Source organism: Larus michahellis, chromosome 2, assembly GCF_964199755.1.
Source record: "Larus michahellis chromosome 2, bLarMic1.1, whole genome shotgun sequence".
In the NCBI taxonomy this organism is placed as follows: Eukaryota; Metazoa; Chordata; class Aves; order Charadriiformes; family Laridae; genus Larus; species Larus michahellis.
In genome coordinates, this window is record NC_133897.1 from 58,758,547 (window position 1) to 58,781,530 (window position 22,984).

Genomic DNA, 22,984 nt, shown 5'->3' on the forward strand with positions numbered 1-22,984 from the left:
CTAGTGTCTCACACATCTTTTATGTTATATTAAGTGAAAAAGTTGGAAAGAAACACGATACCAAAATTTTCTCCTGAATAAAACAGATGATCATCTGGCCAGTAGGTCCCCAAAACTTAACTATTCTCCATATCCCCAAAGCGCACCATCAGCCAGGGCTGCTCATCGCCTTTGATAGCTCAGGGTGTACTTTCTTAAATTAACCAACAGTACTTTGTACATGGTATAACCAGTTATGACAGAGTAGTAAAGTGACCATTTTTTTTCTTTTAAATACTACTTTCACAATGCCAAAACCACACGGGATTTTTCAATTGCATAATACAGCTACTTAAATTTAAGACAAACTAAAAAATAACAACATTAGGAAACAAAAGCCAAGAAGACCTTTTCTTCGCCTCTACGCCGAATTAAGATGCTCTCGTCACAAGTCCAAACTCACCAGCAGGAGTTGGAGGTGAACCATGAAGCACGTCCCCTTGGAAACACTGAGGATAGCGCGTAATCCATGAGCACATCTGAGAAAAGGAGTTTTCCGAATCTCTGGTTATGGCACATCTGTTGGAGTTGATGGCCCAGGAAGACACGAAGGAAAGCTAAGACTGCAGCAAATTGCAAATGTTTGGGAAGAACCTGCTTAAGAATCCCCCCCTACAATTAAAGAAAACGAAGGTGCACTTGGCGAGGTGACTCCTTTTCCCTGTTAAGTATCTGCTTGTGGAAAATTAGTAAGAAAACATAACTCTTGAAGATACAGCACAACGCCACCTGCACAAAACAAATGTGTATCTCATTTTAATGTAAGCTTTGGTTAAGTGGCTTGTGTTGAAATGCCACCTAGCATTCCAAGTGTAACCCAACTTAATCATATCTATTGAAAACCACATAATAAATAACATGAAATATTCAGCATGCCATCCTAATTGCAGAGGTTGTCTCATTTACTAGAAGTCATTTATTTATTCAAATGACTTGAACTACGTGATTCAATCTGAATCATGGGAACTAGTTACTGATTTGTGGAAACAGCCTCTTACTTCTTTGCTAAAGGCATTGTTGAAATAACTGACCCAACTGCTAAAACAAGCTTCTTCCTTGAACCCTGCCTCCTTCCTTAGTCTTACCTCCCGAGTGAACTTCAGAAAACAGGATTGTTCTACAAAAGCATTTTGAAATTAAGAATTTAAAAAAAAAAAACAAAAAAACAACAAACCCAACCCTGAATTACATGCAATGAAAAAATGGTATTTCCAAGATGACAGAATTGCTTAGCAATAGGGAATTGTGCAGGGAACCATTATTGCACTTTGCAGAATTTAAGTACACAGCTCTCAAAAAGAAATGCTTAATACCTCAGACATGAATCAAATTCAACTTTCAGATGTGTATGTATGTCTCTCAGATCTTAATGGGGGTGTGTGTGAATACATATCCCCAGACAGAAGCAGCTACAGTCTTTTTTTGTTTGGTTTTTTTTGGTTTTCTTAAGTTAGGCCTTGAAAATATGAAGCTTGCCATCACAACTGTGCCGTAGCCATGCAGAAAGCATAATTTAGGAAACAATTCAGACTTTACATCTGCTTACACCCAACCTTGATTTGCAGCTACTGTCTCACGCCACTGTTATTTCAGGAGGTGCTGGGGTTTCCCCCGGGGCAGTGGAACAAGGGGCCAGGCAGGAATGAGAACGTTTCGGTCCCAAGGAGCCAAGCCAGATGCACGCCACCATAGGTCACCTCATCCCAGGCTACAGCCAACCTCCGTCAAGGGACACGTCCCCAGGGAAGGACAGGCAGAAGGGCCTTCAGGAAAGAGGGGAAACGATGCTCTGTGTGAGGCGTCGTTTCAAAGCTGGCAAATAAGCCCTGAGCAGGATGTTGGTTACCTTCAACTCCAGGCAGTGTTTATCATTGGCTTGGGCATGGGACAAGAGGCCAAAAATCCTGGCAGGCAGCTTCACCAGCGGCCAGCTGTGTTGCCTCAGGCAACCATTCAAAGCCTCCGTGGCTCTGATCCTGTAGCTCCTGATAGGTAAAAATAATACTTTTCCCTACTTAGGAGAAGGGCCGCGTAAGCTTGCGGTGCCCCAGTGCCAAGAGCGGCTGATTTCCAGGGCTCTTCTGGTTATCTTCACATTTACTGCTGAATCTGGCGACGGGAAGGCAGGAATTATGGCACGGCGTTTTGATTACCAAACGCACACAAACCCCGTTCCCACAAACTGATAATTTCCTTCTCGTAAAAGCCAGAGTTAAAATACTACTATCCTGTCATCAAGACAGCTGGTTTATATCCTCTCCTCCTTCCTTCCACATCTTCCCCGGAAAACATCCCGCCTGACGTGGTCCCTGCCGACTCACCCAGCACCACGAGGAGCCGTCTACCCCAAGAGAGCCATTCTGGAAAAAACACCTTTGCTGGTCCTGCATGTATTTATTATTTTTTTAATTTTTTTTTTTTTTTTTTGGTTTGGGATGGAGGGCGCTGGCAAATCCACCGCTTTTCCAAGGAGCTGGAGGGTACCCCTGAGGAGTCTGCCCGCCCTTCACACGGCGCCTTTGCAAAGTAGAGGAACCAGAGAGCGGTAACCGCTCGAAGGAGGTGAGGAGGAGAAGGCTTTTCACCCACACAGCAGCGCTGCCGGCCCTTGGGGCATTGCTACTGCTCGGCAGCTTTCACCTCGCCTGCCCAAAGCCCCGGCCCATCTGCTTCTGCGCCTCAAGCGAGGACCTGCAAATCTCCAGCTCCTCCTCCTCTGGATGGAGGTCAGCAAGGTACGACAAAGGCACCAAACATACGGAGGCCAGGGAGATAATGGATACCATGCTTTTTTATTATTTATTATTATTATTATTAATAATAATAATAATTCTCGTTATTTTATTATGTCTATTATCACTTTGATGTTTTCGTTATTATTTTATTGTTTTTATTATTCTCTGATGAAAATGGAAACACCATCACGACCATTTCAGACTGCATTTCTCTCTCGACTTGACATTCGCAGCGCTGCTTTTCTCACGTATCTAAATGACAGCCCGTCCCACCCCCAAAACCTGAAGTTTTTCAGGGAGGAGTGACGGAGGGAATTGAAGTAAATTCATTAATTTGAGCCAAACTCAGCAAACATGCCTTGGTCAAAAAAAAAAAAAAAAAAAAAGAGTGGGAGGGAGGCGTAAGAAAATTAAGTGGTGCTCTGGTATTTTCAAAATAAACCTGCAAATTTTCATTTCAAACGGCATTTCATTTTCCTTCTTACCCAACTTAAAAAGAAAAGAAATGGTCTCAGGTTAAATTTAATCTTCCAGATTATCTTAAAACAGGTTTTTTTGGTTGGTGTTTTGTTGTTGGGTTCCCCCCCCACCTCCCCCTTCACTTCACTAAAACCACCCCGACATATTTGTTTCAGTTTGACTAGAAGTTATTCTTTTTTTCCAATTTTTTTTTTTTTTTTTTTTTTTTTGCTTCGACCGCTGAAACAAACAAAACCCACCCATGATGTGATGCACTCGAATAGCAAGACATGCATGCGAACACGTAGATGTTTACTTTCATGTACGCAGATGTGCTGGGCAGGAGAAGGCACGCTGGCAGGAGGAGGAACCTTGCATCTGCCTTGCATGGATCCGTCAACAGCCAAAACACACTTTGCATTAAAACTTCAAAACGAAAGCTCACACGCCTTTACGGGCTACATAAATCCAGTGCTGCTCCCTCCTAGATTGCTGGGAGATTGCCTTCTGTTCTTAAAAAAAAAAAAAAAAATTAATAAAAATTAAGTAGTAAATGTACTTCTTAGCTCAATGGCCAACCCACACGGCCTCGTCTTTTCACTCTGGTCATCAGAAAGTTCTCCTGTTCAAACACACAATCTCACAAGTGGGTTTTTTTTCATACTTCTCCCCTGCGAGCAGCCCTCAGTAACATTACTAAAGCACAGAGTGCACGAGACCCACACCTACACATTCCCCCTACGAGACAAACTACGAGGGCACGTTATAGCTCTCAAATTAAAAAAAAAAAAAATCTTGCTTCAGCAGGGATAGACATTTATTTTGGTACAACTTCTCTGTACATGGAGTACATCTTTTTTCTTTTTTTTTTTTTTTCTTTTTTCCCCTTCCACATTTCGTTCGGGAATGACTTCTGCTGCCCATATTCATGCCAAATGTTCTGTAACTATTTCTGAAGGAAAAAAAAAAAAAATACACTATTACTCAATACTGTTAGGTCAGCAGAATTCAGCCCTAAAAAAAGAAGTATTACAGTCCTGTTTGCTGTAGTTGGAAGCCAAGAAGTAACACGTCAAAAACCAGAATGGGCAGGAATACTACTAGATCTTTTGCTGCACCTACTAATACAACGTTCCTGGAAGTGAAGGGGCGCAGGAGAAGGTCAAATCGACAGGTATGTAACAGGGTCAGCACATATTGTACCAGGCTAAATAACTATCAGAGTCCGCACAAAAGATCACGCAGTGGATTCCCCTTCTGCGTACTGTTAACTCCTGGGGAAAAAAAAAAAAAAAAAAAAAAGAAAAAAACCCAAACAAACACAAAACACCTGAACGCTTTCTACCCCCACCTACACAATGCTGGTAAATCCATAGTGCTGGCTCCCCACGTCCTCATGCATTTCACAAGCTCTCCAGAGCCAACAGGCACGAACGGCCGCGGTCCTCAGGAATGGAGAGCTTCTGATGAGCCACATCCAACACAGCTTTTATCCCACCCTTGTCACCCAGACCCGGGGACATTTGCCATTGCATCAGCCTCATCCAAAGGGGGCATCCCCGAGGCGAGGGCCCGTCTGCTAATCCCTTCTCATTATTCCCGCTCTCCCGCTGCTCCATGAAGCAGCGGCTCCCGCTCAGCCATCGTCCCCAGCACAGGCGCTGGCTGAAGCGCTGCTTAGGACCCAGAAAGGCAAATTCTGCACTAAACTTTTTTTTTTTTTTTTTTGCCAACTGCACTTAATGGCAAGACGTGTTTGCTCAAGCTAACCTCGAGGCGAGAGTAAGGCAGGTGACCATCCCCATCACAGCTATAACTGCTGCTTGAGTATTCATCGGAGGCTACGCACCTTCTACAACGGCTACAGAGCGAATCCGGGAAACGAAAAGCAAGAACGCGCCTTCCACTGAGGAGCAAAATAAAAGCGCTGCTGCCTTTCCTAATAACCTCCCCTTTCTGCTAAAACCAGGAAAATCCTAGCTGGATTGAGTGGGATTCCTGCGCCAGCTGAGCCCCGACCAACAAAATTGCGTTTTTCCCTAGCAGGTGCGCAAGGAGAGCAGTAAAGCAGGCTGGAGTTTTGAGAAATTGTGAACACAAATAGAAGCTGCCTAATGCAATTCACGTATTTCCAGAATAACAATTGCTCTAGCTAGCAGGTCATCTTTTTACAGAATAAGACCTCACCCTATTTTGAATAGTCGAAATTAAACAGGTTCGTCAGCCGGGTCAGTCCAGCAAGTGCTCCTAATGTAGACTGGCCAGAGGATGCTTTTGCGGGTGCAGCCCATTCTGGCTCCCCCCGGTCAAAGTTCTCCGAGTCAAAGCATTTCTCTGACAGCACAACCACGTTTGCGTTACCCAAGCACTGTTGCCATACAGATCCGAGTGTAACACGAGACTTTACATAAATTGTCATACCTGTAAACACCAGTGCTTATAACATAACATGCCGACAAGTACTTTTGAACGTACGTTAGTTCTTTCTGGGATACTCCACTCACACACGCGGGGTGACTGTACCCTCTGATGCACACATGCTACCGAAACTAGGACTAATCCAGGAGTTTGTGGCAATATCAACAGTTTCTATGCCAAACCATTCCACGGAGGTACTGTCATCCTCCCTAAAATGAAGCAAACCTTTCACTAGGCTTGTTTCCGAAGAGGTATTAAGCAAAGGCAGATTGTGCTCAAGGAAGATAAGGACACCTTCTGAAGGAACTGGTTTGGCTAGTCAGCTATCTTGCTGCTAAAGCTAGCATATCCCAGTGATTTCAGCGATACATGGATACCCAAATGCAAAAGTCAGCCCTGAGGACCATAATGGCATTGTGCGACACTCCCTGAAAGTCGTTCTCTAGAAATTAACAAATAAATTACAACGGACTACTCTGATTGTAAAGTCTCCAGGGCATTGATCTTGATTTCTTGATTCATCTGCAAATCTCTTAATATACTCTTGATGCAAGAAATAACACATTTGTATTTACCACTATCGCTCCCGCGTGTAGTTTGCTCATCACAAACACACACACACACACACTTTGCTGAGAGGCCCATCTCTTTTGTGGCATTTTGCACGTAGTCACACAGATTGCCCAAATTAAGGAGGTGACTGCTGGCACTTTACTTTCCCTTCTCCGCTTATGAGAAAATGACCTTAACGATGGGAGGATTTGTGTTTTGTTCTTAATCACTCACACCTTGAGGCACTGGAGTGAGAGCAACTCTATAGCAAAGGCTACTTATTTAATAATATTATTTCACCAAACTGGATTGTATCAGTATGTAAGTTTCCACATCACTAACTGCATTCAGTGCCAAGGCTGCACAGATTTATTTTAGTTACCGAATCCAAAGAAGTTCGGTCATTTACCAAGGAAAAAAATAAATAAATAAATGGGTGCATATAGACAAGACCTTAGATAATACACAAATACCTGCACACGCACCACACACATTTGCTCACGTCTCCACGCAGAAAACTCCACTTGCATCAGTGATGATACGAAGACAGGAATGACAAACCAGCGTACCAGCAACGCCGGTACTGCAACAGGAGCACGAAGATGTCCTTCACCTGAGACCCGGTGCCTGGCACTAGGCAGGCAGAGGACACCGACGACCCCTCTGCCAAGCTGCAGATGTGCAGGCAGAGGACACCGACGACCCCTCTGCCAAGCTGCAGATGTGCAGGCAGCCGCCTGCGCCTGGGAGACCCCCCCGCCACGCTCCTTCCCACAGCAGCCCCATTCCACTGGGATCTCTGCTCCCATGGAGCAGAAGCCGGGTTACACTGGAGAGCATCTCAAAAGGCACTGGATGCCTGGGCATAACCGGATCCAGCCCTACACGGTCCACAAAGATTAGTCTACTTGTATACATCCGTTGCAAGTTGGTATGGGATAATATACAGCGCAGAACCTATAAAACAACGTAAAGGGCAGCAATACATAACAGCAGCACACAAGTGGCCCCCAGATAAACACTGCATGGGATATTAGATGGAGCTTTTTCCTTTCACGTGAAAATGAACACTTCGGCATCCTGAAGGAGCTTCCTTTTCCGTTGTTTTTCAGAAAGCCGTGTAAGACACCAGGTACGCAAGGCCACCGCAGACACCGAGCTGCCCAGCGTGCTCGCACGCAGCTCCCAATATAGAGCAGGGCGCTCCCATCCCACAATGGCGGCAGCTACAGATCAAAACTAGAGATATAAAACCAATATATAGCAACAAAAAAGCAGTTTGCTTAACTGTACCGCTGTCACTGACACACAAAACTGGACATGGGTCAAGTGCATTCTGCGTTTGTGCCATGCCGGCTGTCACAGGGATTTATCTCAGGTATCACCGAACAGGCCATCCGGGGTACATTAATGGAAATCCGGATTAGTTCCACTGTGGTTAATCTGGGTCAACATCAGAGCAGGTAGACAGAGACAGGTATCGATTCCAGTGAGTGTACTTCAGTTTCCAGCAATGCCATTTGGTTCTGGAATATGCACATCTTAATGACTACAGCGTTACAACTAAACCAGTTCTCTCTCATCCATATTCAAAGAACTCATTCAACAATTTTGGGAAAAGACACAATTGTATTTAAATCTCCAGTCAAACATTATGTTGATCAGATTTTACAGGTGGATGCTGACATTCTTCTAACAAAACCAACATTTCAACATTTTCCCAGGTTTTTCTTTTCTTTTTTTTAAAGATCTCCTCTTTTTGGTAATAGAGCAAATCAGATTGAAATTTTTAAAGGTGTAATTTCATACACCATTTGAACTTCTAAAGTCCACACAACTTGATCTTAAAACTCAAGAGCGTTGCACGTATTTATTACTTCAAGTATTACTCTGAATTCTGATGCTGGGTCCAAGGAGGCAGATCCCCAACATACCCTGATGCTCTATTACCTGTTGGACCTGTGGCTTCAAACCAGCATCTCACAATCCTCAAATGCCGCTTTATTTTGTACCCCGACTTATTTTCATGCTCATCTTCAAGCGTGAGGAGAAACTAATAAGGACCAATCAATCAATTCACGCTTCCGGGAAAAATTCTTCTGTCTCCACCTCTGCCACTGAGCCTCCAGCTCTCCTCAGAGGAACAGTTACTTGCTAACAGAACATACCGAAAATAATCTCTGATGGGTTTATCACTTAGCTGTTGATTATTTAGTAATCCTCAAATAACCGGTACCCTCATAAGTGTATGAGACTAACATACACATATGTGTATGAGAATAACATAAACACTATAAACAAAGTATTTTCCCCTCACGGTCTATATATCCTACAGGGCATGTGCACCTGAGAGTGCATCTCAAACAACTTTTAAACACAAGCACGGAGTCACCTTGCTTCTCATCATTTTCAAAGGGTGAGGGAAGCGGGGGAAAAAAAAAAAAGAAAAAAAAAAAGGAAAAGAAAACCGGGAAAGAAAGACTGCCCATGTTACATCAACAACAGGTATGAACTTGATTCCTGGAACAAGAGAATCTCCACTTTTTGAAGGTTGTGCAACTAGTTCTTTTGGACAAGGTGTTTCTGCCTTTCAGGAGGGTTTTACTGTCCACAGTCACGAAAGACTAAGTCACTTTAAGCCACGCATCAGCCCTTCTAAAAGCTATTAATTCTCGTCTCCCGCTTTTTCTTTAAAAAGAAAGAAAGGGTAAAAAAACAAAGCAAAACAAAACAAACAGAACCCCCAAAACAAACCAAACCCGCATTTTTTTGCTGGCTGGCAGATTTCCAAGATAAAGAGGACTGCACTCTGCCTAGAACAGCAGCAGCCGGGGCCTGGCTCTCCAAACTCACAAAAGAGAACACCACAGACGGAGAGCAAGAGGGGAAAGGAGAAAAAAAAAAAAAGAGAGGAAAAAAAAAAAAAAAAAGAAAAAGCGACGGATCTGACCAGCTAGAAACGTTTTCTCACCCTTTAAACCAGCAACCCCCCAAAACCCACCAACCCACCCCAGCGGCGCCCGCTCCGCGCCGTTCCCACGCACCCGCCGCGCCGGGCGGTCACTGCCGGGGGTGACAGCGCCGGCGGAGCCGCGGCGGCTTCTGCACGCTGGGTCGGGCGGGGGTAAATCGCTCCTTTTCCTTTTTTTTTTTTAATAACTGGGCAACCAGAACCCACATGAAGTTTCTCTTTTTTCCACGCCCCCCCCCCTTCCCAGGTGCATTTTTTTTTTTATTATTTTAATTTTTGTTTGGAACAGGACAAGCGAAGGTGCCCAGGTCAAGGCGACAGGCGGGGGTTACCGGAGCGGCGCTCGCTCCCGGGGGTCGCCCGGCTCTTCCCCGCCGCCACCGAGGGGGTAGCGGCAGCGGCTGAGCCCCGACAAGGCAACGCGGGAAGGGAAGGGGGGGAAGAATGAAAAAAAAAAAACCCAAAACCCACGAAAGGAGAGAAGCACGAGCGATGAGATGTGCCAAGGCTTATTCCCTTTTATTTCCTCCACCCCCACAAAAGAAAATAAGCCTAGAATCAGGAAGTCAGAGCTGCGTGATCGCTGCTATAGGTTTGGGGGTTTTTCCCCCCTTTCTCCTCTCTCTTTTTTTTTTTTTTTTTTTTTTTTTTTTTTAAGGAAAGAAGTAGTTGGGGCTTTCCCTCCGCCGCTCCCCGCGGGAGGCCGCGGCGCGCCGCCGCCCGCAGCCCGGCTTCCCACGGGGGAGCAGCCGGCAAAACGGCGGCGGGACGCCCGGGGGAGCACTCCTCCCCGCGCCCCCCATCCCCATCCCCATCCCCATCCTACCTTTCTTTTCCTCCACGGCGGAGCAGAGGGCGACGCGCCCCAGCAGCAGCACCAGGACAGCGGCCCCGCGGGGCCCGGCGGCGGCGAGGGGGCTGCGGCCGCCCATGCTGCGGGACCGCCGCTGCCTCCCGAGGGCTGGGGAGGGGGGGAAGTGTGCTGGTGAGTGTCGGACGGGACGGAGGTTTCCGCGGAGCCGCTCCTCTCCTTCCCTCCTCTTCCTCTCCCGCGGATCAGCTCCTCGCCGCCGCTCTGCCCTGCGCGGCTCCGCGCAGCATGCTTGGAGGGCGGCCGTCGAGGGCTGCGCGCACACGTGCGTGCCCCCCCCACCTCCGCTGCGGGCGGGCTGCTGCCTTCCTCCTCCTCCTCCTCCTCCCTCTGCTCCTCCTGTTGCTGGGGGGTGCGCAGGGGCTTGCGGAGCGGCTGTAGCCGGCTGCGGGACGGGGCGCGCCCGGCTGCGCTCTCCGCCCGGCCGCGGAGCGCAGGGGCTCCCTCTGGGGACGCCGAGGAGGAGGAGGATGGGGCGGGAGCAAGGAGGAGGAGGAACTCGGCGGCGCCTTCCCCGCCCAGGTGGGGAAGGGGCGGACCCGCCACCTGTCCCGGGATGTGGGGTGAGAGGAGGGGTGGGTGGGGAGAGAGTAGTTTAGCGGCCCCTCCTTGCTCGGGACGGTGCGGGGGGAGGTGGATGCTCCGCTCCCCGGCGGTAGCTGCCGAAGGCACGGGTGTGCATTCGCGCCGCTACTCGCAAAAAAAGCGGCGCGGCCCCGGCACAGCCTCCACCCGCCCACCGGTGTCCCCTCCCGGGGAGGGGACCGCGGCTGTGCGGATACCGGAGGGACTTGCAGCAGAAACCCTGTCCCGTCCTGCCCCCCCACCCCCCCGGGGTCCCCGCAACCCCCCCCCCCCCAGGGAGGGGAGTGCGGGCAAGGAAGGGCTGAGGCGCTTTGTCGGGGAGCAGCCGCAGCGAAGCGGCTCCGAAGGCTAAACCCGCTAACCCGCTCCCTCAGGGGCTCATCTCCGGGGCGGAGGCGGGGGGAGCTCTGGCCCTCCTCTCCGCTCCCCCCAAATCAGCAGAGCCCGCTTGGCTGCTCTGCGAAGTGTCCTGTTCTCGTTCTGGTCGTTTTATCCCCGATGGTTGCAAAGCCATCGGTGTGTGCGCGTGTGAAAAAAAAAGTGCACGGTTTCTATGCGTGTTTTAGCGCAAGGATAACGGGGTCGGGATCTGCGGATGCCGCTTCTATTCCCCTGCACCGGCAGTGAGAAAGCGCTCCTTGCTCCGCGTAGCCAGTCGCTTAAATAAACACACAATAATACAAGTGTTCCTGAGGTGCTCCAGGGACATCCGCAGACATGAAAGAGTACGTACGTGGTGCTCCTTCCCCCCCAACATCTTTTCCCCCGGAGAGGCAAAACCAAGGTATTCAGTAAAACACGCTTATGGTTACAATCTCCTTTTTTTTTTTAAACAGGCTGCTCCTCTGGAAAGTGGGAGGAAGCACCGTCTTGTCACTCAAGCATGTTAATAGGATGTAGAAGTGTCACTTGTCTGGGCTGGGATCTCTCTGAGTAGATCATGATTCAACATTCAAACTTGTTAAAGGCTGGTGGTAATAAAGCTCTTGTGAAGAGTTGGGTCACACAGTCAATAGGATATGAAGCCTTAGAACTGTTATGATTAATTGGGAACTCCAGAACCAAAGTCCCTAATGACATGAGGTTTGGGAGATTACGCGCTAAATGCCTAAATCTATCACAGGGTGCTGGAACACAATAGATTGCAAAATAGCCACTGAGTGTATCTTGACTTTCCTCTGTGATGCATGGCCTCTGAGAGATGCCTTCCTTCTCTCCTACCAGTCAACTTCCTCTGTACAATTTTTTTTCTGATAGTTTAACTAGTTACCGTCCTAACTAGGCAAAGAAAACCACCGTCCCATTTCCTTATTCTAGCACAAAACCTGACCACATGCCTTTAACCACGTATTATCCCGCCATGCCTGTAATCATTTATTAAGATAAATTGGGTTACAAGTCAGCTTTTGTATGCTGCAGCTGACATTCTGGTTTGATTATATTTTGTAAATAACGTGAATGATGTACTTTGAAGTAAACTCAGACATTAGTAACACCCAAGGAACTCTGTTCCTATGATTGGTTTCGTGGCTGTAACTGCGGGCAGAGTCTGGGCTTACAATACAATATTAATGCAATTTGCTTCAAAGATGCTCGCACAGCGCAGCTTCATAACCATTGTGTGTATATGATTCATTTTTATTTATTTAGACAAATAGGAGGATCTTTAAAAATGAGAGGCCCAGGAAAAAAAGATCAACAACCAGGGAGGGGAGATATGCAAAGCATCCTCAGCACGCACTAATGATTGCAGCTTGCATTATGAGAAAGGAAGGGCAATCAAGACAACCGAGAAATGAACCTCAAATCAGTTCTATAGATAAATACTAAATAAAAACATCTGCCCCTAGAGGTGCACGTTGAGCATCAAGCTGCCACTATGGAAGGCAATGGAGTTTTTAAAATCCACAAAAAGAAAGGATTCAAAGCAACAGTTGAAAAACAAACTAAACAGGGAAAAAAAGAAAACATCTTTCTGCATATGAACTCAGTGGAGAAACTTGTCCAAGTCCTGTCCTAACATGCTTAAAGAACAAACACTTGCTTTGCAGAATTTTTCGTGCAATTGTGATTCTACCGGCTATACTGAGGCAGGAACATTTCATGCTTGCTTCACCTCCCATCACGTACTGCCCTTACGTAAATGCACATAAACCCAAGTATTTGATCCTAAATAAACCCTTCCTTCATTCCTGGCATGATGGGCAAGGGAAGAGCAGGCAAAGTCCCCTTTAAATTTGCTTTCCCACACTGCAGACAGATACCCACTACAGGAGACTCTCATCTGCTGCTGGCAGTGCAGTACCGCTGAAGGGGCTGTGCAGCGAGCTGCCCTGAATTCCGTCCTCCCACCTTTTTGAGCACAAACGTGTTACTTTCATGGCATCTGCACTCTACTTGCCAAGGTCACAAGATACATAAAGAGGCTCTAAGACTGAGGTTTGAGATGCTTGTGATCACAGGGAGGGCTTCCAGACCTTTTTTACGCAGCCGAACAATTTCTGAAACAGTTTGAATTCAAACACGACGTTTTCCCCAAACAGCTGGTCGCATACCCAGTCACTGCCTTTGGTATAACTCCTTTGAAGCTAATGTAACTACATGAATTTTGCCAAGGGCATGCAATATTCATATTACAGAACTTTTATTACCAGCTGCATGCGTGCATGGATCAAAGGGCATGGGACAAAGGCCAACCTTTTGACCACCGGTTTTTAAATTGATAGTTCGCCGTGAGAATATCACATTTAACTTGCTTCAGCTTTCTTTTGACTCGCTTGCTTTATACTACAACTATTATCTCCTGTCTTCTATATATGAAGCGTAAACATGCTGACCCATGAAGTAAGTAAGGTCCGTGTAAGCTGGTAGAGCCTTCACACGAAGAGACTGCTGGATTGCAGCACCGAACTGCAATTGCTCACCACCACTCGCCTGCGCCGCTGAGCCGATTACTTTGCCGCACGCGGAGAGAAGTAACTAATAAGAGGATGAATAACTGATTTCCCTATCAGTGGAAGAAGCAGGATTAATTCTCCTATCTCTCCCACATTCCCCCAAAACATAATAGAGTCTCAAAATCCTTTCAAGAGTAAAGAAATCCTTGCTGCCGGGTCCTTTCCTTGAATGAGACAAAAAAAAATTTGTTGGTTTTCATTATCCACTGAGAAGTGGGTCAGCATTTGCCCCTCCCGAAAAAAACCATCAGCAACTCTTCCTTGATGGTAACGCAGCTCCCCTCTGCGTGTTGCAAAGGTGATTTTAAAGGGCGGGTTTTTTACTGGACGAGAAAAAATGAAGTAGAGCTGAATTAGCGGGGTTTTACAATCCGGCTTGCTCAGATTTCATTTGCATGGTGTTTGAGATTACGGACGTTGTCGTTTGCGTTGTAGTTTGTATTCTATCACTCCTTGCTGAGGTTTTAAAGCCAGGACTGAGGTAATAATTTATGGAGCTTTATGGCACTTTGCATGTTGAAAACATTGCACAAACATTAACCAATTTATCTTCGCAAATCTCCTGTAAAGCAGGTTAGTAGCTATCATTTCCATTTTATAGATGTAAAATAATTTGCCTTGGGCAGAGTGTTAGTGGCAGAGCTAGGGTTATCACTCAAGAGCTGTTTGTTCTAAACATTGTATTTAGAGCTCCTCGGATCACGCTGCTTCTAGAGAGTGTTCCTGATGAAAATGTATTTTTACACACTCAGATTCTCTCTCTCTTCTCTTAACACTGTTTGTTTGTATAACAAGCACTTAGAAAGGACAAGACCAACACGCACATGGGTGCTGGAATTAAACCTTAATTATAGTAAATTCCACAGTCAGTATTCCAACACGTGACCATGGTGTTATCTCAGGAGGGTTTCTACATGTTTCCTTTTCTTTTTTTTTATTTTTTTTATGTCCAGGTTTTATCTGTCATCTCAGTCACCAAGTTCAATGTTGCATGTTCCAGGGAAGTTTCACTTAACTCAGAAACAGACTTCTAAAATGTTTTAAACTCTGATAGGGAGCTCTGATAGTTTTAAACTCTGATAAGCAGCACCAGCTTATTCATTAATGAAAGTAGGCAGCAAAAAAGTAAATACAAAAATAAAAAAGTCAATATAAAAATAAAACCTGTGTGGCTGTAGTGTGTTTTAGTACCCAAAGACCTTATTGACACCCATTGCACAGGAGAAAGTGCTACCTATCCTCCAAATTAAGGCTTCTCTTTGAAAAGACCCCCAATTTTTGCCTGGTATAAAGCAGAAAATAAAAAAATAAATTGCTTTGTACATTTTTGATTAACATCTAAAATAATTACAAGAAACAAAAAAAAGGCTGTAGGAAATCCAGTATTGCAGATAAGCGTTACAGTTCATAACATAAACTGAACAATGTTATTAGGGTATTATGGGAATAACTATACCGTATTTACAAAAGTACGCAGTTTTAATTCCCATATAGTCATTATTTCCCCTCTTGCAAAATCTCTGCTGAACTGCTGGGGAACAGGGCCTCTCCATTGCCATCTAATAGGTCATTTCAAAGGGTAGAATACATTTCCTGCTTAAACGCATCCATTGCTTTGGCGTTGGTAACAACACGTAGGGACTACTGTGATATCTCACATACTTTAACAAATCCTGAAGACGGGAATTTCTTGCTCTGTTCTTACCTAAGTAAGTTTTGCAGTTTGTATGGGTAAGCACATAAGGACTGATACTGTGATGGAATGAGGTATGTTATATCCAAAATCTTTGTTACTAAACAGTGCCGTGACTTCCCACATAGCAACAAGATTCTGCCCTATTTCTGTACTTTGGTAGGATGATTTACACTGATATTACTGTGCTACATGTACTCTTTCGCTCAACCAGAAATCATACGTCTCTGTATGACTGCAGCAAACACAATTTGAACATGCTGTCAATAAATCGGATGTCAGTCGAAGTAGAGCCAATGTCACCAGATCATGCCGTATAGTTATTCAAGATTTGTGAGGAGTAATGGTAGGTGCCTGATAATGAACGCTAACACAGTTAATTGCATTATTCTCACTGTCTGTTCCGCAAAAGCAATGAAGGAGGTTTATACCCTTGCTCACCTAATGCCTGACCCACTGCATAGGCTGCCATAGCCCACGTATGTCCACAGTGATAAAGAGAGGAGGAGAACAAGGCACAAGCCCGTGCCTGAACTTCGCCTTAGGAAGAATAAAAGCGCCCTGAAGCCAAGCTCAAGTGTGGTGGTTGGCTGGGGCTCGTTGTGCTTCCCCTTCCCCTTCCCCTTCCCCTTCCCCTTCCCCTTCCCCTTCCTTCCCTGTAAAGTCCTTTCACCTTCCCCTACCCAGCTCCCACCCAAAGCTCAATACCATGTGCAAATATAGCGAGTGGCTGCTCAAAATACCGTCTCCTTCGGTGTTGGTAGTGCTGCAAAATCTATGGCAAAGAGAGAGTGAGGAGCACTGACAGCCCTGAGTCAACGCACAAAGAATGTGAGTTGCATCAAGGGTGTGGCTAATGGGGGGTTTCTTCAGATTCAGCCATCTCCTGCTGTTTGCATCCAAAGCGGACACAGATAGGACCGATAAGAGATTGCAACACCATGATTTGTGATTCTCCTAAACAACTGCAGCTACCAGTCGTTATTTGGGCTAGCGAATATAGAAGTCAGCCTTCCCCTATATCCACTCCTCGTTTTGCATTATGGAGGTATCTCTACCTTAACTCGCTTTTCTACCTCAATTCCTAAATGTTACTCAAATTAAAACACCGACACACAGAGGCTGACTACACTAGTCAACTCAGTATTTTCAGGATCGTTCTCCAGCATGTAAATGAATTGCTACAGAGCAGCTTGGGCCCACCAAAATGTTAAACTCATTTTCCAGTGTGGTTGCACCCAAATTACCTACTGGGAGCAATCCTTGGCCTCTGCTAACTCTCAAACCGTGTTAGGGAGAACACTAGCCAGCCTAGCCTGGGACTGTTTGTATAATGAATAGCGCAGATGATGTAGCACAATGTGCAGGAAACACTCCCTGCATAATCGACCAATCCGGACATGGTCATACCTATTTCCCAATATTTCGAAGTCAGCAGTTCTGTTTCTTATTCACCTCAGCAGGCACACATTCAATAACTAGAATATCTCAGTAGGCAAATTTTCCTTTCTAGCCAAAAAAAGCAAAGATGATCATCAGTTCTTTTCTCCCAGCCCTGTTAAGACAATAACCACCCTAATAATTATAGACACTTCATTGTCTGTTGCTCCTCTGTGGCTCCAGACGTATGCCATTGAAATCATTACCTTGCATTTACCGCGTGAAAACTCGACAGATTTTTCTGTCGTGTACTTTGAGGTTGTGTCCCCAAAGCATTTTAACCGCAGAGTAGATGGTCGTTTTTATTTAAAGCAAAATAAGTCATAATGCCTAAAAAAAAATTCCATCGCATCTTATTCAGCCCTGCATAGCTAACTAATAAAGACATATGTGGCAAAGGCTGGGCAATTCAATATGATTAATCTAACCTATATTCCAGAGATATTGCAACTGTGCTGAAACAAATCCCACAGGACACGGCCAGCCAGCCAGTTGCCTTTTACCCTTTATCATACCTTTAACTTCCAAAATCCTTCTCAAGTTTTCTGCAGCGTGCTGGATACCATCACCAAATGTGACAGAGCAGAAGAGCAGGTTCTGGAGACCAAAGAGATCACACAGTGTCTGACTCCCCGGCAGCGGCGTGTTTATTTTCTAATGAGGAGGAGCCAATGTAAGTGCCCTGAGGAAGGTCTTAGGGCAGTTTGGCCAATGTAGCAAGGTACCATATTGAAAACTGAGATTTGGGCAAGTAACGTGACTATGGAGGATTGGATCTGTAAAGCAAACCAGCCAGTACAGAGACCCTGACATCCCCACTGCATGCGTTTCTGGGCATTTCAGTTCAGACTGCCTCTTGTGTGATCCTGTGGACTGAATGTCCGTTACCGGCTGGGCTGTGCTACTTGTGCCCCTGGAGCACTTGAAAGAAGCTCCATCTGCAAGAAACGTAGGCTGGACACCCCACGACCACGGCATGAAGAGGATCACCTTCAAAAGCACGTTCCCGATCCACACCAAAATGCTTTTACAAATGGGTTTTGTTTACGCTCTTCCTTATTTCCCTTTCTCTTTGCCAATTCCCTTGACCGCAGTCTGCTCTTTCTAGAATAAAAAGAAACAACAATAAAATATTTGAGTTCCTACAGAAGTTTTAACCTTTAGAAGGCGAGATGGGACCTGGAGGCCAGCTTCAGTCTTTGAGGTTTCCAGACTGGGCTGACCCCAAACCCAGAACATAAACAAACCCAGTCTTTCATCGGTTACCGAGAACACGAAAATGGCAGTGGGATGAGAATGCCAAGCACTTCCCATTACCCAGTGATACTGCAAGATAAGCTGGATGAAATAAAACCACGGATAATACAAAACATACATAAGATCTGTAATGGAAACGGCCAGGCAGCTCGGCAGAGAGCCCGTCCAGTGGCACACACCCGCGGGCAGGCAGGCCAGGAGCCAGGGCTGGCCATCACATCCTCAGGAATCGGGTGCCACTACCGGATCGAGGGAAAGTTAGTTAATCCACAAACCAGATAATCAAGGTCTGACATGACATTTTAGGTGCTGTCAACATGGCTACACAAAGGGGTGGAGAGGGGTCACCTGATTGCCCTGAGCTTTTTCTTCCTTCCGATTTATAAAGGGGTCCCCAGCACACCTCAGGATATGTGCTTGATCTCAGCTCCCTGGTATTTACTTCTTGAGCTCCCAGCAGCTTTGATGGCCGTACTCCCTTTCTGTTCAGACAGATGAGCAATTCTCCAAGCATCTGAGTAAACCTTCCAGAGGTAATTAAGATATAGCTGTCTCCGCAGCTTCCTCTTCCCAAAACCCAGGTTCAGACCTTAAAATCCTCACGTGACTTGCCGCCGAGAGGACGTGAACCTCTAATCAATTCCGTGTGCACACTCCCACCTCTGTCAGACCCCCCAGCCACCAGCGTGTGATATCCTGCACCGCTGGTAAGAACACAATATCCCGATATAATAGAAAGCATACCATAAAACACCCCAGGGATATATGAGGATAAAGCGACCTGTCTCCTGCCATTGTTTTTTCTGGGGTGTGTCGGATTATGTAGGCTACTTCACGTTCACCACCGCCCCATCTTCATAAGCAGCTCCCCAAACTACAAGCTCCTCGTCATTTGATTTCATGCATTACTTCCTTTCCCAGCCACTTCTGCAGAACTAGAGATCCACTTAATTTAAAAAAATGAGACCCAGCGCAGCGCAAGAGCATTAACTTCTCCAGACCTGCTTCCTTCCTGACCTCACTGCTTATTTGACTGCAAAAGAACTGATGCTGCAGTTTTCAAAGAGGCAAGAGAGGACCACAATTTCTATTCCCAGTCTGTGGGAGTGGGAAAGTGACTTCGGCATAAATACATGCAATTTGATACTTTAAACATATTCTAAACCAGCTCCTTTTTCTTTAAAACTAATTTCCTCTGAAGACAGAAATTTATCACCAATGACTCAAGCTTCCTCAAGGCTTTATCAATTTAAACTTCAATGATCTTCTTTCTTCGTGTATTCATGCTACATTGCCTAGCCCTTGCTCACCCAGCCAGCGCTTGCGCATGCAAACTGATACTTTGGCTTTTCTGGTTTATTTGGGTGAGCGAGTGCTTTTTCATTATGCATCTTTCCCAATCCATTCATTTGAGACGAGGGTCTTGTGGGAATTGCAGACAAGCCTGCAAATGGGTGAGTAGTTTAAAGTTTTCCCCTTTTTCTGTATGGTTGCAGCAGAAGGAAAAAAAATGCCCGGGCGGCTCAGCAGAGGAACTACTGGAGACTGCTTTTCTACAAATGGTTTTGCTTTCGCCCTTTGTTGCCTGTCATCTGCAACACCCTCTCGTGCCCTCCAACGCCAGCTGGATTAGAGGCTGCCAGTATGGAGATGTACGCCTGCTAATTGGCCGAGTGGGCTGATGGTGGTGACAGAACAGATAGCTGCTGAGGCCGCAACCTCTCGTCTCTACCTACCGCCAGGTTTCACAAGGCTGGTGAGGTCCTCGCTCTTCCGCGGAATTTGGTTAAAATTACTGAACAGGGACAGGGACCGATAGATGGAGTGACTGCACGAATCTTGCTTGCAGGCTAAAAGATCGGGAGCTGGCAAGAAGCTGTGATTGCTTGACTTGAAACAGTTGAAATGTGCCCTTGATGTCCTTGCTAGTGCCTCAGGAATAATGACAGGTTTAGAGAGTGCAACTCCATGACCTTATTTGAATTGGAGCACAGTGCAGTATGTCTGAACGCTCTCTCGAGGCTTTTTTTTTTTTTTTTTTTAAGTTTAAAGAGACTATATCAGAACATCAGTGTGGTCCAAGGTTACCGAAGTTGCTGTGGCTAACGGGAGAGGCATACGCGCTCCACGATCCTGATGTTTGTCATTCACAGATCGGCTCCTGACCTTTGTTTTTATCTCTGCATCTCACCCCTGAAGCTAACATAAAGCGCAACAGAAGCCAGACCTACTTGAACAAGCCCACACAGAAGTCAGAGGGCTTCCCTGCAGAGTCAGCCGCCGGCTCACACGGACTTCCCTCCGGAAAGGAAACCAAGGAGGTCGCGTTTCATTTGCAGTTTCTCAAGAACCAGAAGATTGACCGTATGTGATCGCCAGGCTTACCCGAGTACAGAGAAGATGGCAATGGGAAAATAAGAATTACAATGAAAAAGTCTCAAAAACACAAGCGAGAGCTCATTGTTCCCTTTCTGGGAGACTTGTGCAGCGTCCGGGTGCAAAAAGGAAAAACATCTTTCCCAAAGGAGGTAAATGTCTCTGTATGATGTGAAAAATTCGACGCTGAAGTAGGAACCAGAGCTTCATAAGCTCTGTCTGAGCCCAACCTTTTCTCTGTAAAATAGGAATAACAAGTAGCAATAATAGCTAAATAATTTTAAGAATAACGACTTAATAACTACATGGTGCTTGACAGTCAGGGCAGGCTTTAGGAAGGCTAAATATTCTTATAATCTTGACCTTTCGCCATGATTTCATTTTGGTATATCCCAGAGGGTGTTTGCTGTTGGAGGGAACAGCTGCACTCTCACTTCTTAAGCGAAGCTTCATCCCTGCAGTAGAAAGATGGCAAAGCCGATGAGATACAGCATTGGCATTGCTGCTCTCTTCACTCTTAATTACCAGTGTGGTGACGAGTGCTGTATAAATCAAGCCAGTCCAGTAAAGAGTTCTTACCACAGGCTGGTTAACCACTACATTAATGTGAACATCTGACACTTCATTTTCTAGGAGGGATTAAAACTAGGGTAAAAGTTGGGGGGAGGCCCTTTGTTTGTATGCACGGGGCGGGTGGGGGGGAACGGAGGCTGTGAGCAGCAAATTCCATGGTTTCGGCTGGTATAGATGCTTCATCCCTTCTTTTTAGCCCATGATGTAGAGCCCACTTACGCTTACTTGCCCAGTATGAAAGAGGGCAATGAACTTGGATGGCTTTTGCTGCATAGTGGTTGCCTATGTGCCTATAGGCAGGTCCAAAGCAGACAAATATTCACTGCTGTTGGTAATCAGAATGGAATGATGTATTTGCTTTCATTCCATTAAAAAAAAAAAATAATAATCCAGCCAGCCTGAGCATTTTTAATAGCAGCATTTCTCTAGGAAAGGCATTTGTTTACTTCAGTGCCTGTAAAATTTGTCAGAACGACAGTCTGGGAAATAGAAAGCCTCGTCTTATTCACAGAACGAGTATAACAAGTCCTGCAAGCTCCCTTCCAATGTTTCACCAATATGCCTCTACTCAAAGCCGGCAGATTAGACTTCACAGTCAGCACAGCACAGATCTTTGCCTTAAGTTTAAGAATTAAACACTTCAGCGTCTTCACAAAGCTGGGTCTAACACAGATGCCTACCTCCCACCCAAATAGCAACGGCATTGCTACAGGCACAAGTTTTGTCGGGGACAGGGCCAGGACATTGGGAAACTCGTGCTGACGACACTTGCCCAAGAAGAGCAGAGGTCACCGGCCACCTCCTGCAGGCCCCACAGCCCACACTCGACAACAGCACTATTTTACCAAAGCTTCACTTTTCCCCCTCAGTGCCCAGCTTTGCTGTGGAGCTCATCACCGCAGGTGAACGCGAGCAATTAATCAAAAAGTTGAAGTTCATTGAGGGGTCTTAAATACGGGGCGGCAAAAGTGCAATCGCTCTCAGGAAAGGTCTAACACCGCGGCAGCCGTTGGGATCAGGTGGGATGGGGAAGGAGAGGTATCATGGAAGCATTGATTTCTGTTTGCCACAGTACAACTGCTCTCCTGCTGCACTGAATTAATACTGGCAAGCAAAAGTGGAAGTCCTTAGGCACTGTTCCCCAGCTCTTCGGGTGTTTGTGTACACAGAACAGCTTTTCTTCCTCTGGGGAGGGAACGGCCCTCATCTGCCACCACCAGAGCTAGTTTTGAACAGCAGAGAGGGATTTTCCCTGGTGTCAGCTCAGGAGCTGCTCTCTCTCTGAGCTCATGGAGTGGGACACACGCTCTGTCCAGCTACAAAAAATACTTGTGGAGTGACGGGGGGCTAGGGACTGCCAGATCCCTGATATATTCATTAGAGGTGGGCGATAATTTGGGTTGAGTTCCCCTGATTTGGCTCCGATACCGGGCTGCCGCCTACATATTTCTGGCTGCTGGCTGCGTAAATCACTCCCACATGACACAAACCTACCCAGGAACTGTATGTGTGGGATCGGATGGACCCAGAGGTACAGGAGAGGAAGAGACAATATTTGTCCCTAATCTTACGGGGAGAGGCTCTAAAGCTTGATCCCACGTTAAGTAACGCTTCATTTCACTAGGAGCTTCCCTGATCTCCAAGGCATTATTCATGGAGGAGGGACCTACTCACTTTGAGCAAAGGCTTTGGAATCTGGCCTTTAATGTAGAGCACTATCATAGCAATACTGAATACGTAAATCTCTGCTCCGTACAATGTATGCATGACATTAGGAAAACAATGCGTAACAAAGACCAAAATAAGGAAAGTTGTAAGGAGCTTGCCCAAGTTAACACAGCCCTGTTGATTTACACGGCTACAGGACAAGCTCTTGACCTTATTTTCCAACAAATTGCAGGAACAAGATGCTGACACGTTATTTAAGGAATGTGCTCCTCTAAGAGCTTATTGAACCTGTCCATACGTCCATCCACGTGCAGAGGCATTGCAGTTTTGAACAGCACTAAGAGATGAGACTAGCCTCCATAGGCACACATACGGCTTCCACAGATCCTA

General features: G+C 46.1%; 1 protein-coding gene across 2 annotated transcripts in view; it reads right to left on the reverse strand.

Annotated features, from left to right (window-relative positions):
- EGFR (epidermal growth factor receptor) overlaps positions 1 to 10,472 on the reverse strand; it is a 170,502-nt gene extending 160,030 nt beyond the window's left edge. For both annotated transcript variants that reach the window (XM_074575635.1, XM_074575634.1), the window contains exon 1: positions 10,001 to 10,472. In XM_074575635.1, coding sequence (XP_074431736.1) covers positions 10,001 to 10,106 — 106 coding nt within the window. In that variant the 5' untranslated portion in view covers positions 10,107 to 10,472. The remainder of the gene's footprint in view (positions 1 to 10,000) is intronic.
- Positions 10,473 to 22,984: the final 12,512 nt, after the last annotated feature.